The sequence below is a fragment of the Hyperoodon ampullatus genome (assembly GCF_949752795.1).
Source record: "Hyperoodon ampullatus genome assembly, chromosome: 11".
NCBI classification, from domain to species: Eukaryota; Metazoa; Chordata; class Mammalia; order Artiodactyla; family Ziphiidae; genus Hyperoodon; species Hyperoodon ampullatus.
In genome coordinates, this window is record NC_136924.1 from 96,658,824 (window position 1) to 96,677,158 (window position 18,335).

Sequence of the window (18,335 nt, forward strand, 5' to 3'; positions counted from 1 at the left end):
CAATATGTAAACAATATAAATTTGGATATGATAATTGCATAGGAAAATTCATTCTTTTTTGGCTGGGGGAAGATCAGAAAAGTTATTTGTTGAAGAGATGACATTTGAACTAAATCTTGGAAAATTTCAGCTGATGGAAATGGGAAATCTTTGTTAAATATGGACAGTAATATCTATAGGGAGGAGCTTTGAAGAATATGAGATAATTCAGATGGGTAAGGGGCATGGGAGGGGGCAGCCTTGTCTTGAGGACAGACGTGAGGAAAGGTGGGAATTACACAAGTCCGTAGGACTAGTTAGTGATCTTTAACACACAGTAGGCTTTCTCAGGTAGTAGGAAATAAGTTTGGATAGGAAATCTAGTGCCAAATAACTAGGAGTCTTGAATGCCAGCCAGGATGAAGAGCTTAAATTTATTTTTTCCCCTGTAGACCAGTGCTGTTCAATCCTGGCAACATGTTAGAATTCTTGTCAGAGCTTGAAACCCAGCGGGACCCCATGGGGCCTTCCTGGGGACTGACACCCCACCACCACTCGTGTCCTCTGCATCTTGTTTGTAGAAAATCTTTAGCCTCCTAGGCCTTCCCCAAGTTCCAAAGAGCAAATTTAATCAGAGGAGTGAGAAAATGCAGAAACAAAGGGAAACAGTCAAGCAAGACAAAATAAATAGCCTTAAAACAAAATCAAGGACCTTTAGTTCCTCCCTGAGGGTTATAAATAATATCCTGAGCCGTATCCTTGAGCTGTTTTGCAGATACTAAACCCCCACCAGGTGTAAGAAGTTAACTACATGCTGACCACAGGCACATAGACCCCAGACTGGCTGGAACCAGAAGTTGATGATTGAGATTCCTGAAACATCACCCTGTTACCTCACCACCAACCAATCAGAAGGAAGTATACGAGCTGATCATGCACCCTGTGACTCCCTCACACCCTCTTTAAAAACCCTTCCCTAAAAGCCATTGGGGAGTTCGGGGAGTTCTGGCCTTTTGAGCTTAAGCTACCCATTCTTCTTGCTTGGCCTTGCAATAAATGCTTTACTTTCCTTCACCACAACCTGGTGTCAGTAGATTGGCTTTGCTGTGTATTGGGCAAGTGGACCCAAATCCACTTTGTTTCATAACAAAAAAAAAAAAAAAGAAAAAAAAGATTAGAACCCAGACCAATGAAATCAACCTGAGCTGGTGTCCCAAGCATTCATATTTTTAAAAGCTCCATAAGGGATTCTAAATCAGGGTCGAATACCACAACTTTGGAAAAGTGGAAGAAGACAAGGGAATACTTTTCAAGGTCCATTTACTTTGAGATGTCTGAGCCTCTGAACTCATATTTTTGCTTTTCGATCTTGCTTGGTTTTATGTATCTCTTTGTCCATCTTCCCCACTGACTAGGCCTCATTCCCATTGAGGGCAGGAACTGTCTTGCACATGTTTGTTCACTGTAGTAGTCTAATATCTGGTCTCTTTGTGTACTGGCTCTTAATAGGCCCTTGGTAAATATTTGTAGAAGTAATCCATTCAACAGCCATTTACTGAAGGTCACCAGTAGGTTCCAGGGATACAAAGAAGAAAAGATACAACTCCTGCATTTAAAGAATTCCACCTAATGCAGGAGGTAGACAAAGAAGCATAATTATAGGGGGAGGGGGAAGGGAGAGGGATGAACTGGGAGTTTGGGGTTAGTAGGTACAAACTATTACATTTAGAATGGATAAACAACAAGGTCCTACTGTATAGCACACGGAACTATTTCCAATCTCCTGGGATAAACCACAAGGGAAAAGAATATAAAAAAGGGATGTGTGTATGTGTATAACTGAATCACTTTGCTGTACAGCAGAAATCAGCACAACATTGTAAATCAACTACACTTCAATTAAGAAAATAGCAAAGAAACATTAATTATAAAATATATCATGGTATTTAAAGCTTGTTAATTACCTACTGTGTAGGTTCAGAGAGGAGGGACGCTTATCCTGGGGGAGCAGGAGTGGGGGCAGGGAAGGCTTTCTGGAGGAGGCCATTACTGAGATATCTTAAGGAGTGGAGGCTAGCAGGCTTTCCAGGCAGATGAAACAGAAACAAAGGTCCAGAGGTGAGAGACAGCATGGTGTGTATGGGAAAGCTGTAAATGGTATTTGTTGGTGCATGATAAAGAGGGCAGGAGATAGAGGCAAGACTCAGATCACAAAGACGACTCTAAAGAACCATTAAGACTTAACCTTTAGTAAAATGATGCAGACACTTTGGAAAACTGTTTGGCAGTTCCACAAAAAGTTATATAGAGAGTTACCATATGACCCAGCAATTCCACTCCTAGGTATATATATACCCAAGAGAATTGAAAACATATTCACACAAAAACTTGTGCACAAATGTTCATAGCAGCATTATTCAGAATATCCAAAAAGAAGAAACAACCCAAATCTCCATCAACTGATGAAAGGATAAACAAAGTGTGGTCTATTCATACAATGGAATATTACTCAGCCATAAAATAGAATGAGGTACTGCTACAACATGGATGAACCTTGAAAACACTATGGCAGAGGAGAGAAGCCAGTCATAAAGGCTACACGTTGTATGATTCCACTTATATGAAATGTCCAGAATAGGCAAATTCACAGAGACAGAAAGTAGATTAGTTGTTGCTAGGGGATGGGATAAGGGGTGAGGGATGGGAGATGACTACTAACAGGTACAGGGTTTCTTTTGGGGTTGATGTAAATGTTCTGGAATTAGTGGTAATGATTGCACAACCTTGTGAATATACGAAAAATCACTTAGGTATATACTAAATGAGTGGATTCATATGGTGTATGAATTTTATCTCACTTAAAAAATGGGTTGGGAGACTTGAAGATTTATTTCTAAATTAAGCTTTATTTTTAAAAAATCAAAGCAATAGATGCATACAGTTAATCAAAAAGAAGGGAAAGTTATATGACAAAACCAGGAATCCCCTGCCTAACCCCAGTCTACCCTCCAAACTAGCTTCCCAGAATGAAAGGCTTTCACTTATTTGAACTATTCTAGTATTTGTCGTCATAATTTGAAATAATATGCCCTCCTGCTCTTCATGGTTTATCAGCTTTAGACATCTATTCGCTTCCTGTTATGAAAGGTGAAGGTTTAGTTCTCTGTGATGATCTTAGTTGATATAGAAAAGAGAATTTAAATAATTCACCTCCTATTGATAATTAAAAAATAAAACCCTGGGAACAGAAAGAAATTTCCTTAATTTGGTAAAGGTGATATACTAGAGATCAACAACAGATATTTAGCGGATATGTATTCCCTTAAGATCAGCAACAAGACAAGAATGCCCACTATTACTGTTGCACTTTAACTTAGTACTGAATGTACTAGTCAGTGTTATAAAAAAAAAGAAGGAAAGAAAGGAGGGAGGGAGGGAGGAAGGAAGGAAGGAGGGAAGGAATTAAATGGATAGGAGGATTGGAAGGAAAGAGCAAACATCATTTACAAATTATATGAATTTCATCTTTAAAACTTCATGCTGAGTGAAAAAAAACAATGAGATTTAAAACATGATATCATTTATGTAAATTAAAAATACATGCAGGACTTCCCTGGTGGTGCAGTGGTTAAGACTCCGTGCTCCCAATGCAGGGGGCCTGGGTTCAATCCCTGTTCAGGGAACTAGATCCCACATGCACGCCACAACTAAGAGTTTGCATGCCACAACTAAGGAGCCCGCCTGCCACAACTAAGAAGCTCATGTGCCACAACTAAGGAGCTGGCACGCCACAACTAAGGAGCCCACCTGCCGCAACTAAGACCGAGTACAACCAAATAAATAAATAAATTTAAAAATCAATCCATTTGGGGCTTCCCTGGTGGCACAGTGGTTGAGAATCTGCCTGCCAGTGCAGGGGACATGGGTTCGAGCCCTGGTCTGGGAAGATCCCACATGCCGCGGAGCAACTGGACCCGTGAGCCACAACTACTGAGCCTGCGCGTCTAGAGCCTGTGTGTCTGGAGCCTGTGCTCCGCAACAAGAGAGGCCGTGACAGTGAGAGGCCCACGCACCGCGATGAAGAGTGGCCCCCACTCGCCACAACTAGAGAAAGCCCTCGCACAGAAACGAAGACCCAACACAGCCAAAGATAATAAATAAATAAAATCAATCCATTAAAAATAAGTAAATAAATAAAAATAAAAACATGTGCAGAAGACAATACACATTTTGCAAAAACACAAAATTTAAATATCAAACAATTTATAATGTTGTCTATGGCTGGGGAGGGGAATAAGCAAAAACGGAATTATAAAATGAAATGAAATCTTTCTATGCATAAGTGGAGATCATGTGTCATGAATTGAAGAGTAGCAGTTAACTCCAACTTCTGTACCTGAGGTCCTCCAGAAAAACAATGTTCTATTTTTGTCTTCAGGGTGATTCATGTTTTAAGAAACACTCCTATTTGTTTACTCCTGTTGGTTTCTTAAACTTATCAGTATTCATAACAAGTCAAACACTTTAGCACACTCGCAAGTCCCTTTTGGTATTTTCATCACATGTATGTATAATATCTATGTATGATATTTGTTGTTTGTTTTGGGAATCTAACACATGTGCTGGTTCAAGATAGCTGTGTTAGTTTTCTGGGGCTGCCGTAAGTACCGTAAGTTGGGTAGCATAAACAACAGAAATGTATAAACTCACGGCTCTGAAGGTTAGAAGTCTGAGACTAGGCATCACCAGGGCTGTCAGGCAGAATTTGTTCCATGCCTCTCTCCTAGCCTCTGGTGGTTTGCTGGCTATCTTTGGTGTTCCCTGGCTTATAGACATATCAGCCCAATCTCTGCCTTGATGTTAACAAGGCGTTCTCCCTGTGTGTGTGTCTCTCCAAATTTCCCCATTTTATAAGGACACCAGTCATACTGGAGTAGGGGCCCACCCTACAATAATATGACCTCATCTCAACTAATTACATCTGCAACGAACCTGTGTCCAAATAAGGTCACATTCTGAGGTCTGAGTGTTAGGACTTAAAACATAAAAACTTTTGGAGGATGCAACTGAACACATAACTAGAGCCTTCAGTCTCCCCAAGGTATTCTTATGCCTTTGTCTTTGTTAATTCTTGAGATTCCTGATTCCTTATAGCTTCCATAGATTCTTCACGTGTGATTTTGGAAGAGGGAGCTGGTGGCCCTTACTAGTTACCTTGTTAGGGAGCTGGATTTACACTCCCCAATGTCCTCCTTTCTTATAGCCCCTATCCCTCACGCCTCTTCATTATAGTTATATCAGCATTTTGGCTTAAATCAGTAGACAGTGTTTACATTATTAGGACTATTAAATATTGTTTACTACTGAGCCAAATGGTGTACCGTAGGATAACTTATGTTTCTTATATTTAAAAAAACCTCTTGATACCTTTATTGAGATACAATCCACATACAATTCACCCAATTCAATGGCTTTTAATATATTCGCAGAGTTGTGCATCCAATACCACAATCAACTTTAGAACATTTTTAACATTACCCCAAAATGAACCCCCTGCCCCTTAGCTGCCACCATCAGTTCCCCCTTCCTCCCAGTTCTAGGCAACCACTAAGCCACTTTCTGTCCCTGTAGATTCTTGCCTGTTTTGGATATTTCATCTAAACAGAATCATACAACATGTGATCCTTTGTGATTGGCTTCTTTATCTTAGTGTAGGTACAAGGTTTCCCCATGTTGTAGCAAGTATTAGCACTCTACTTCCCTTATTGCTGAATAGTATTCCATTGTATGGCTATTCCACACTGTATTTATCCATTTATCAGTTGGTGGACATTTGGGCTGTTTCTACTTTTTGGCGATTCTGAATGATGCTGCTATGAACATTCGTGTACTAGGTTCTGTGTGGGCATTTTCATTTCTCTTGGTTAAATACCTAGGAGTGGAATTGCTGGGTCACATGGTAACTCTGTGTTTAACTGTTTGAAAAACTACAGGCTCTTTTCCAAATTGGCTGCATTATGTTGCATTTCCACGAGCAGTGTATGAGGGTTTAATTTCTCCAACATTTGGTTTAATCCTCATCAACATTTTTTTGCAGTACACGGGCCTCTCACTGTTGTGGCCTCTCCCGTTGCGGAGCACAGGCTCCGGACGTGCAGGCTCAGCGGCCATGGCTCACGGGCCCAGCCGCTCCGCGGCATGTGGGATCTTCCCGGACCGGGACACGAACCCGTGTCCCCTGCATTGGCAGGCGGACTCTCAACCACTGCACCACCAGGGAAGCCCCACTACCTGTCTTTTTGATTATAGCCATCCTAGTGTAGTATCTCATTGTGGCTTTGATTTGTACTTCCTTGATGGTTAATGATGTGGAGCATCTTTTCTTGTGCTTTTTGGCCATTTGTATATCTTCTTTTGAGAAATGTCAGTTTAGACCCTTTGCCCATTTTCAAACTGGGTTATTCATTTTTTTATTACTGAGTTGGAAGTGTTCTTTGTACATTCTAAATACCAGTACTGTATCAGATACAAATATTTTCATTTGCAAATATTTTCTCCCATTCTGTGGGTTGTCCTTTCACTTTCTTGATCATGTCCTTTGAAGTACAAAAGTTTTACATTTTGCTGATGCCCTATTTTTCCTTTTGTTGCTTGTGTTTTGTGGTCATATCTAAGAAACCATTGCCTATCCAAGGTCATGAAAACATACAGCTGTGTTTTCTTTTAAGTGTTTTATAGCTTTAGCTCTTTGATACATTTTCAGTTAATGTTTGTATATGATGAGGGGTAGGGATCCAACTCCTTTTTTTTTTTTTTGCTTGTTGCTATCCAATTATCCCAGCACCATTTGTTTATTTAAATATTTTATTTATTTGTTTGTTTATTTATTTATTTATGTCGTGCTGGGTCTTAGTTGCTGCACCTGGGGATCTTCTTTGTGGCACGTGGGATCTTTGTTGTGGCGTGTGGGTTGTTTTAGTTGCGGCATACATGCAGGGTCTAGTTCCCTGACCAGGGATCGAACCAAGGTCCCCTGCATTGGGAGCACTGCGTCTTAACCACTGGACCACCAGGGAAGTCTCCCAGCACCATTTATTGAAAAGACTATTCCTTCCCCCATTAAATGGTCTTGACACTCTTCTTTTTTTAAATTAGTTAATTTATTTATTCATTACCTTTGGCTGCGTTGGGTCTTCATTGCTGCACGCGGGCTTTCTCCATTTGCGGTGAGCGGGGGCTACTCTTCATTGTGGTGCGCGGGCTTCTCGTTGCAGTGGCTTCTTTTGTTACGGAGCATGGGCTCTAGGCGCGTGGTCTTCAGTAGTTGTGGCACGCGGGCTTGGTAGTTGTGGTTCATGGGCTTGGTAGTTGTGGTTCGCGGGCCCTAGAGCACAGGCTCAGTAGTTGTGGTGCATGGGCTTAGTTGCTCCGCAGCATGTGGGATCTTCCCAGACCAGGGCTCAAACCCCTGTTCCCTGCATTGTCAGGCGGATTCTTTTTTTTTTTTTTTTTTTTTGGCGGTAAGCAGGCCTCTCACTGTTGTGGCCTCTCCCGTTGCGGAGCACAGGCTCCAGACGCGCAGGCTCAGCGGCCATGGCTCACGGGCCCAGCCGCTCCGCGTCATGTGGGATCCTCCCAGACCGGGGCACGAACCCGTGTTCCCTGCATCGGCAGGCGGACTCTCAACCACTGCGCCACCAGGGAAGCCCTTGGCAGGCGGATTCTTAACCACTGCGCCACCAGGGAAGTCCTGTCTTGACACTCTTGTTGAAAATCAATTAACATAAAAGTGATATAATTTCTAGTTCTTATTCAACTTTTTGTTTTCCCCTAAGTTTATAATTACCTTTTTTTCAAAATATAATTTTCTATGGATCTAGCTCTAATTTTTTCTGCATGTCGCATCAGACTTGTAAAGTACTTGTTCATGTTATTTTTCAAATATTTAAACATGTCAGATGCTTTACAGGTTTTTTCCCCCCGCTGGAGACTGTCCTGCAGTTTCCTCCTTCCTCCTACTTCAGTCAGGACAAGGTTGTTTCTGGGTCTGTGGTGTAGCTTTCATTCCAAATATTTCCTTCACCAGTTTTGTGTGTGGATCCAGCATTCCATTCCCTAGCTCTGCCGCCTTTCTCTTTCCTGTTTACCAGAGCACATCTTATAGTAGCCTATAAGAGAAAGTAAAAAATTGGAAAGAGAAGTAAAAATGTTCACTCCTTGCATATCTGAAAGATGTCTATATTTATCTTATATTGGTATGTATTGGTCTTATATTCGTTTGGCTGGTATAGAATTCTAGGGTAATGATCATGTTTCTTCAGAATTTTAAAGGCACTGTCGCATCATCTATCTTTTAATACTGTATTGAGTTGCCATTCTCATTCCTGTTCCTTTCTCTCTCTGTCTCTCTCCTTTTTTGGGAGGACCATGTCATGTGGCATGCAGGATTTTAGTTCCTGACCAGGGATCCACCAGAGAAGTCCCTTTCTCTCTTTTTGAAATCTTTTAGGATCTTCTCTTTTCCCCTAATATTCTGAGATTTCACAAAGATGTGTCTTGACGTGATTCTTTTTCTTTCACTATGCTAGGCACATAGTGTACTATGTAATCCAGAAAGACTTTTTCAATTTAGAAATTTTTTCTTGTATTTCTTTTGTAATCTTTCTCTCTCATACCGTTCTCTCTTTTTAGAACTCCTACTAATCAGACATTGAATTACTTGGCTTGATTTTCTAATTTTCTTACTTCCTATTTCCATCTTTGTTGGCTCTTGCTCCTGGTTCTTTGCTCCTTATTTGTTTCCCAGTTTTGACCAAAATTTATTTTTCTTGGAACTGTATCTGTGGAAATTCCCCAAGGCCTAGATTGAAGATCAGCTCATCCAGAGACGATTTGCATTGTTTCAGCTGGTGCTTGGTGGCACTGTCAACCTGGAACCATTTTAAATTCTTGCTATTTTGTTTTTCGGAGCAACAAGGAATTCAGGCAGAAAAGCCACAGCTTTGATTACAAATTGTCTGCATATATTTAAAAGAAAAAAGAAAAGATCTCTAGTAGGCACTTAGATTCCAGATGAGCAAATTTTCTATTCAGTCCCCTAGGGGCAGTTCAGGTGTTAGCATATTTTAAATCCACTCTTACATGAGGATATAGTTCTCTGGGGTTCTGGTGTTATAGTGGGGGCCTTCTATTAGATTTCCAACCCTATGCAGGCCCTGGGTTCTGTCTCCTATGCCACAGTGGCACCCTATGAGGTCACCATGCCTAAATTCAACTTTTAAGCAAACGCCCTCAAGGCAAAACAAGCTTCAGCGCTCAATTTACCTCTTCAGGTACCAGCTTTCACTTAGTTTTTTGGCTCTTAAATAGTCTATTTTCTTGCCAGTTTACACAAATGCATTTTTAAAATGATCTATTAGGCAAAGGACCTAGAATAGCTAAACCAATTTTGAAAAAGAACAATAAAGTGGGAAAAATAATCCTACCTTATATTAAGGTTTACCATAGCTACAGTAATTAAGATGGTGTGTTATTGGCAGAAGGACAGACACATAGGTCATGGATCTGAATAGAAAACCCAGAAATAGACCTTCACAAATATGCCCAACTGATTTTTGACAAAAATGCAAAACAATTCAATGGAGGAAGGATTGCTTTTTCAACAAACGGTCCTGGAGCAATTGAACATCCATTGACACAAAAAAAGGAACCCCCACCTAAACTTCACACCTCATACAACAATTAACTCAAAATGGATTATGGACTTACATATGAAACAAAACTGTACAACTCTTAGAAAATAAAATAGGAGAAAATTATGAGACTCTAGAGTTAGGCAAAATGTGACACCAAAAGTGATGCATTAAAGGACAAGTTGATAAACTGGATCTTAAAATTAAGAACTTTTGCTCTACAAAAGATTCAGTTAAGAGGATGAAAAGACAAAAGACAGACTGGGAGAAATCACTTATCTGACAAAGTACTTTATCTAGAATATTTAAGGAATTCTTAAAACTCAAAGGTAAAAAAAATGAACAAGCCAATTAGAAAATGGGCAAAAGACATGAACAGATCTTTCACCAAAGAGGATATATAGATGGCAAATAAACACATTAAAATATGTTCAACATCATTAGCCATCAGGGAAACAAAAATTAAAACCACAATGATGTATCACTAAATAACTATCAGGATGGTTAAAATTTAAAAAAAAAAGTGACAACAACAAATGCTGGTGAGGATGTGGAAAAACTGGATTCCTCATACATTGCTGGTGGGAATCTAAAATGGTGCTGTCATTCTGGAAAACAGTTTGGCAATTTCTTATAAAACTAAATATGCAATTACCTTATTACCCGGTAATTGAACTCTTGGGCATTTATTCTAGAGAAACGAAAATTTATGTTCATGCAGAACTGTACATAAATGTTCATAGCAGCTTTATTTGTAATAAGCCCAAACTGGAATCAGCCCAAATGTCTTTTAAGCAGGTAAATGGTTAAACAAATTGTGGTATATCTGTACCACGGAAATACTACTCAGCAATGAAAACTATTTACACACACAACTTGAATGGATCTCGAGGATATTAAAAAAAAAAGCCAATCTTAGAAGGTTATATACTGCCTGAGTCCATTTATATAACATTCTTGAAATAAATGTATAGAGATGGAGAACAAATAAGCAGTTGCCAAGGGTGCGGGATGGGGGTGGGTGTGGCTATAAAGGGATAGCACAAGGGAGCCTTGTAGTAAAGTAATAGTTCTGTATCCTGATTGTGGTGGTGGTTACAGGAATCTACACACACATTGCATAAAACTACACACACACACACACACATGCACACACACAAATGCGTGTAAAAGAGGCAACATCTGAGTAAGCTCTGTGGATTGTACCAATGTCAATTTCCTGGTTTTAATATTGTACTGTAGCTAAACAAGATGTTACCATTGGGGGAAACTGGGTGAAGGGGTACAGGGGAACTGCTCTGTACTTTTTTTTTTTTTGCCACCTCATGTGAATCTGGTGGGCATATTTAGCCATTCGTGCTGCCTGAAACAATTCCTTCCGTTCTGTTTGTCTTTGAGAGTTTATAATTTGTTTTCAGTATTTACCAATTTTCATTTTGATGTAGTTTCAGAAGGGGCATGGGATAAACACATATGATCAATACATTGTGTTTCTAATTGTTTAAAGGTTTTAAGCAGGGTTGTAACATTTGGGTAGACCACCCTGGTGGTTTCTTAGAGGATGGTTATAAGTGAGGGCAAGGTGAAACAGAAAGATATTATATTTCATTAATTTTAAGAGGCACTTGGCACTTTTTTTTTTTCATTTTAACATCTAAATTGGGATGTTGGACTATAACTCTTAGCCAGAACAGCCATACTGTGTTTGTCATACTGGCTCATAAGAATCAAACTTTGCCAAATGGGTGTCTGAGGCTTGGAAGAAAATTCCAGAGACAGACAAGGAACATTCCTTTAAGAAATGCTGCATCACCAAAGCCCCTGATGGCATGCCCAGAGGACTACATTGTGTGGAAATCATGCACATGAGTCAAAAAAATGAATCATAAGAGTCAGTGTCTGAATGTGAAGTTTTATGAACACTGTTACCATGTTACTTTTTTCTATTTTCCTTTTTATGTATTTTCACGAGAGTGAAGTATGATAAAAATCTACATCTATAGACACCTGCACTTTGAATAAATATAAAATAAAAATTCGAAGTGATAAGAAAGCATTATGTCACAGTTGATTTGCTACCTTTTTACTTATCGGGACATAAAATAATAGTTTTACAACTGATGGCGTCCAGGTAAGGGGTAATAATCTGAAGCAGGACAGTGAGACGAGGGGAGAATTCTTGAAATACTGAGAAGGAAAACTTGAATTATTAGAGGACAGGTAAAGATGAACGGGGAGGAAATCTACGATAGTTTCCACGTTTCTGGTTTGGGCAACTGAATCGATGTAGTAAGCTACCTGGGAGGGATAGGAGGAGCAGGTTTGGGGAGGAGGAGTTAAAATTAGGATACACTGCGTGAGGGGCTGGTTGGCTGTGTAGAACGGATGAACGGAGCTCTCGTACTTACTTTGGCCACGGGAGCCTGCGGCTCTGCCTTGATGGATTCAGCCTCCTCAGAGCTGTCAAAGGCGGGGAGGTGGGGTGGAGGCCGGCCAGGTCCGAGCGCCAGCGTAATGCCTAGACCACCGAACCTCCACCGAACCGCCGCCGCACCCCGGGCTCCAGAGTCCAGGCCACAGCGAGCCGGAGCCCGCCCCCGCCCACCGCTGTCAGCGGAAGCGGCGTGATTGGCTGGAGACGCCGGCGCCGGGGGCCGCGAGCGGGCCCGGACTTAAGGAACTGCTCAGCGATTGGCTGGGTGGCACCAAAAAGGCCTAATTCAAATTGTTGGAGCCGCCCTTCCAGGGAGCGGGCACCTAGTTCCACCCCGCCCCGTCGCTTAGTTAGACAGGTACGCAAACCAGACTTTTATTGGTCAGATCCTTCCGGCACCGCTCCTTTCCCGAGTCAGGATAAGAAGAGAGCTGTGACTGGCAGATTTTCAGGGGCGGGCACTCTAGGCCTTATCCGGGCTTCGCTTCGGGACTGGCACCTGTCCTGGGCGTGGATTGGGCCGCAGCATTGTCAGCGTGATCTGGGGGCGCGGCCAGCGCTAATAAAGACGAGCCGGGGCTGCAGCTGCAGTCAGTTCCACCGCAGCTAGAGCCCCGAGTGGTCGTCTAGAAGCAAAGCTCGGCGGTGCGGTCGGCTTCACCGCAGTGTTCCCCGGCCGGGTGTCTCGCCGCAGCCTCGGGAGAGGAGACGGACCTCTCCTCCTTCTGTCTGAGACATGTGAGTTGACCCTGGTGTGGGGGGCGCGACACCTTGCCAACTCTCACCCCAGCGCCGGACTCTGCGGGACCGAAAATGGCGCATTGCAGCAGCTGCAGCGACGCGGGAAACCACCGCCGCGCGCCGCCCGCAGGCCGAGCCACCCCCGGGGAGGGGAGGTAGCACCCCATTCCTGCACCAGCCGCAGCCGGCACCCCATGGGCGGAGCAGGGGCGCCGGGGTCCCACATTCATTGCCCCCTCTCCTCTCACCTGCGGGGCTCCTCAGTTGAGTCTCGGGCGAAGGTGGGGCGCGGAGACACCCGGGAGGGGGCTCCAGGCCCTTTCTTGTCGTTGATTGAAGCTGTGCTTGGGGCCTCTGGAAGGACAGTCATGGGTGCACCTGCCAGTTAGTAACTTGGGTTGCTCTGCAGTCTCTAGATTTGTGTACGCCCCTCACCCCGACCGTGACGGGTAGCCCCCTCTTGGTAGTGAGCAAAGCTCCAGAAACTTATCTGCCAGTTCTCTGGCGCCAGGTGAGCAGCTCACAAAGACACAAGGGGCAGTGGCATGTGATTCCAAGCATCCATTCATCCCAAGGCCACATGTATAGGAGGTGTTTTCCTGTCATTGAGTCTTAGCCAAGTACTTGGAAGAGAAATAGAGCTAAGGATCCCCGCCTCCCTGCCCCACCACCTTCCCTCAATACATTCAATTTAGTCTCTAATCATCAATTTAGTCATCTAACCATGGTCACCCCATCCCAAGATCCTGAGGGAGAACTATAGCTAGACAAATGAAGAATTTCCCTTTCTTTCTTGGAGTCCTGGCCTGGTCCTAGATGTATTTGTGTTGCTTCTCTTGGTGACAAAAAGGGAAAAGATTTACTTACGTCACATAAGGGTTATAACTATCCCTGGATACGTTACTCCTGCGTGTTCCCAACTCCCAAGAAGTAATAAGTGAAATGGTCCCTTCAAATGGTTTATAACCATTTCCCTTTTTCTCTATTTGATTTCTACAGTTTTAACTGTATATGATATTCTACACGTTTTGGCCAAGCCCTAGGATGCCTTGTGTTTTCATTTTGGGGAGGGGGAGCCTCTTCAGCTGACTGGTTCCCAGTAGCATCCATGTGGGATGAAAGGAAGGAGATGGGGAAACCGTGGTGACTAGAAGGGCATCACGAGGTCTCTGACCTTAATCTTGTCATTGGTGCCACCAGCCTGGACTGCTTCCAAGACCAAACACTGGCTACTTCCTACTCATTGAATTTTCCACTTTCACCAGAGAACTAGATTGTGTGGCACAGTAGTAGCATAGGAGTCTGGTGGCTGCCATAGTGTTGTATCTTTCCTTTGCCTCCTTTGTGCCTTAAAGGGAAATGGGAAAGCAATTCTTTTGGCCAGGATGAGTCAGGTGTAATCTGCTAGTATAACCTCTCTGAAGGGTTATTCTCTTTTGAGACTGAAATTTACTTACTTCGAGAGGAGGAACTTCTGGGTATTCGTTCTATTGTGAGTAGTCAAGGCTTTTCCTTTTTGGTGACTTTGTGATGGTTTCATCCGTAGTGCATTTACTCTTGGACTGCTCCTATGAGGTAGGCTTTGTGAGACTCTGCTTCTGTTTGAGGAGTTCTTATTGTAATTTCTTTGCTCCATCAAATTGGAGAGATGGCTCTCCTACCTGTGACTTCTTCCTTGGCAGAGAAAATCTCATGCCTTAGGTTAGACTTCAGGGAATTCTTGAGGAGGTGAGTTTAGCTTCCATGTGTTGGGACGTGGAGAGGAGTTTATTTTGAGGATCCCACACTGGACTATTCTCCCCTAAGGCTAAGGGAAAGGGAGTATGGTCTCTGTGCCTAGCAGTGTAAACCAAGATTTCCAGTTGGGACATCAAGAACTAGGAGAGTCTCCTGAGACTGGATGCCAAATCTAAAGAAGGAAGGGATAGGCTGTCTCTGGTGTGTGTGCACTGAGGACCATTTCCAGTATTTTTTGCTCCCTGTCTGTGCTCCTGGAACACCTTCACAACTGACCCAATTGCTTTGGGCCCCAGTTCTATCTAAGTGAAACCCCAGTCTTCTCTGCCAAAAAAACAAAGCAAGCAAACAGTCCTGACTCACTGCAACTACAGAGGCCTTTGGTGATTCTCCAAGTCGTCCTTACAGTGGCCACGATATACTAATCAGTGCATGAAACAACCAATAACTGGCTCCCCTTCAGCAGAGTCTGTCAGCTTGGCCTTTCTTTTTATATTCAGGCTTTGCAAAAAAAAAAAAAGAGTTGTTCAGTCTGTAAGCTTGTCCTGAGGGTTGAGTTTTTTTGTAGGTAATTCTCCTGGATTGGAGTTTTCCAGTTTGACTTCATGGGAGGCAGAGAAATGCCATTTAAGCCAAGACTGGCCCCTTTGTCCCTGTGGCCATTATGCCAGAGGAGGTGTTTGAGTTTGGGTCAGAGGATAGCCCAAACGAGAGCTCTTGATGCCACCCTGGATGTCGCTGAGCCCCGTCTGTTACAGGATCTTTCATCTTTTGCTTTGGGCCTCTGTGCTGCATCTCCCCACTTGGTATTGCCAAGGGGCTGGAATCCCTTCTACTTGCATGTAGCCGTATCACCCTTGCTTTGGTGATGGGGTGAGAATGTACGTGAGTCCTTTCTTGTCTTGGTCACTCTGCACTCCTCTCCGCAGGTCTGCGGCAGCTCAGCCACCCACCGACGGGGCAGAAGGGGCGGCCCCAGGTGGGGGTCCCCCCGGCCCCCCTCCTAATACGACCAGTAACAGACGACTACAGCAGACCCAGGCACAAGTGGAGGAGGTACGTGGATAGCTTTTTCTCTAAGAGTTTCCAAGTCAGGGAAGTTGGGAAACTTCTCTTTATCTAGAGGGGCAGCTAAAGGCTCCGGGAGACAGGGCGCCCCTCAGAGTTAGGCAGGGCAGACTTGCTGTTCTCTCCCGGGCTCTGGGGGAGCTTAGCCGCTTTGCTCCTGCGCCCTGCTCAGGTGGTGGACATCATGCGTGTAAATGTGGACAAGGTCCTGGAGAGGGACCAGAAGCTGTCAGAGCTGGATGACAGAGCGGACGCGTTGCAGGCGGGCGCATCACAATTTGAGAGCAGCGCTGCCAAGCTCAAGAGGAAGTATTGGTGGAAAAACTGCAAGGTGAATGTTCCTGTCCTCTCCCCCTTATTTTCCTGGGTCTCAACACATAGGAGGCGGGAAAACCCTCAGGTTCCACAATCCTTCCCTCTCATGATCTGTGTGCCCTGCAGGACTCTTGGGAGGCAATCTGGGAAGCCTCCTTCTTGAGCTGCATTACCCGAATTGGCCACCAGGGTACGCTAAAGTGCTCAGAACCACGAACTGAGGGCCAGGGGAGACCCTGAGGAGTTTGGAGGGGTTAGTCAAGCTGCCTTTTCCCAAAGGACCCCTGGAAAAATTCTTACCTGACCCTTCCTGAGATACACCAACATCGACACAATGGCTGGGGTAGCTATATATTTAAATACCTGCAGCTTTTGGGAATGAGCTGAACACTTTTCGATGAAAAACGAACCAGTTGACTAAAGATCCAGAGTCTGCACCTGTTCTGGTGTTCCTTTAAAAGCCTCCAGGCAACAGGAACTAGGAGAAAAGGAGCAAGCTGCAGACCTTCTGATGTTTCTGAGAAGCTCCAGCTGTGGTGCAGGTGTTACTGTCTGATGGGGAGCACGAGGGGTTGGGAGGCCTTCAGCTGTCCTGGGGGGCGTGTGGCTTCTTCCGCCATCCGAGTCCCTGGTCCTGGCTGCTGCCTCCTTCCCCAAATCCAAGGGCTTGTTTTTTGTCAATGTTTCCTCAGATGATGATCATGCTGGGAGCCATCTGTGCCATCATCGTGGTAGTTATTGTAGGTAAGTATCGCTGAGGTTGCTGGTGGGGTAAAGAGGTGGGAAGGTCCCGGCGTCGCCTGCCTGCCTGCCTGCCTGCCTGGGGAGTGGGGCTGCTCTGACTGAGGTATGGAGATCGTGGCCAGGGAAGCATCATCTGGTTCGGGAGGGCGGAAGGGCAGAGGTGAGGGACTTCCTTGATGGATAAGCCTTCACTCTGCAGGACTGTGGGGGAAGGTGGTGGCTCCTGTTCTGAGGAAGTGGGCTGTGCTCCTTCTCACTGGCTTGGGTCAGAGGGAGACTGTGGGGCTGGGACACCTACAACTACACCTGAATGTCCAGTAACCTGATGTAATTTGCCCTCTTGTTTTCTCCTGTCTCTTTCTCTTTTCCATCTGGGACTTCCTGATTCCTGTGTCCAGTCTACTTTTTTGCTTGAGAATGTGCCACTCCTTCCCTGTTCTCCATTGCCATCCAAACTCATGTCCCTGTCCTGCTGTCTCTCCCCAGAACTTCCCCATCTGCCTTCCTCCATCCCAGCCCTGCTTCTCCATCGCCCACTCCTCCCCTTCTGTTGCTTTCATTTGCACTCTGTCCTACGACACTGGAAATGCTGCTTGTGGTGCAGTCTTGAGTTAACTACCTGAAGGACAACAGCTGGCATCTCCTCGCTACCCTCTCATGTTCTCTCAAGTTCCCCCAAAGCCAAAAAGAGTTGGAGGCCAAGGGATGGGGAGGGGGCGTAGCTGAGGTGACGTGCTCAAGAAGGGGCCAAGACTGGGACGAGGAGAAGAGTGTTGTGCCCATGGTGTTGCCAGAAAAGGCCAGGCTGCTGGCCGGAGGAGGCTGGGAGCAGCTGGGAGGATGCCCCCTCACCTCTCCTGTGCCAGGCCTGCAGAGGAGCCTGGGCCGGGCCCAAAGTCCAGCTTGGTCCTGGTGCAGGACTCTTTGAGAAAGTCAAACCTGTTTTTCACAGTTATTTCCCATCTGTTAGTCCAAGATCTTCTGTGTCTTCAGGGATCTTACAGCCTTTTACTTTGTCCTCCAGAGACCTGGAGGACACGTATTCATAGCGAAAATATCAGGACTCTCGGTCCCATCCTAGAAACAGTCCCACAAGCTCATACCCGGAAGGGGCTCTTGTCCACGTTTTCTACAGCATTCTGTATTGCTCGTGAAGGCATCAAATAATTTCATTTAGCCAGAGTTTGAGCCTCTCAATTTTAGTTATTGGCATAGATAATGAGAGAATGCCCGTTAGTTATAGAGAAACAGCGAGTCAAGGGCCTGATCTGAAAATACCAAGCTTGGAGGAAGCCACTTCTCACCCTCTTGTTACAAGCGTCCTGTGCCTCCCTTGCTGCTGATGGAGGATGAGATGTCGGAGGGGAGGAGCCCTGGACCCTCCGGGAGCCCTTCCCCCGACACCACCCCCCGTGTACTTGCCAAAGACAGGGCTGAGGAGAGTGGCCCTTCCTGAGGCCCGGCCGCTCCTGAGCGTTGGGAGTCCGGTGCCCCCGCCAGCCTTGGGGCGGAGGTGGAGCCGTCAGCAGACGGGCCTGCTTGTTGACTGCTGTGCCACCACGGCGCCTTCTCATCTGGAGCGGCCCCTCTGTTCTTCCCGCAGTATGTTCCCCTTCCAAAGCACC

At 44.7% G+C, this 18,335-nt stretch overlaps 1 protein-coding gene across 1 annotated transcript; it reads left to right on the forward strand.

The window, feature by feature from the left end:
- Positions 1 to 15,247: 15,247 nt before the first annotated feature.
- Positions 15,248 to 16,724, forward strand: VAMP1 (vesicle associated membrane protein 1; the record flags this gene model as incomplete). The annotated part of the gene is made up of 4 exons (XM_079714998.1): positions 15,248 to 15,273; positions 15,513 to 15,639; positions 15,824 to 15,982; positions 16,659 to 16,724. 4 exons carry the CDS (start codon positions 15,248 to 15,250, stop codon positions 16,722 to 16,724), a joined length of 378 nt encoding a protein of 125 aa, XP_079571124.1.
- Positions 16,725 to 18,335: the final 1,611 nt, after the last annotated feature.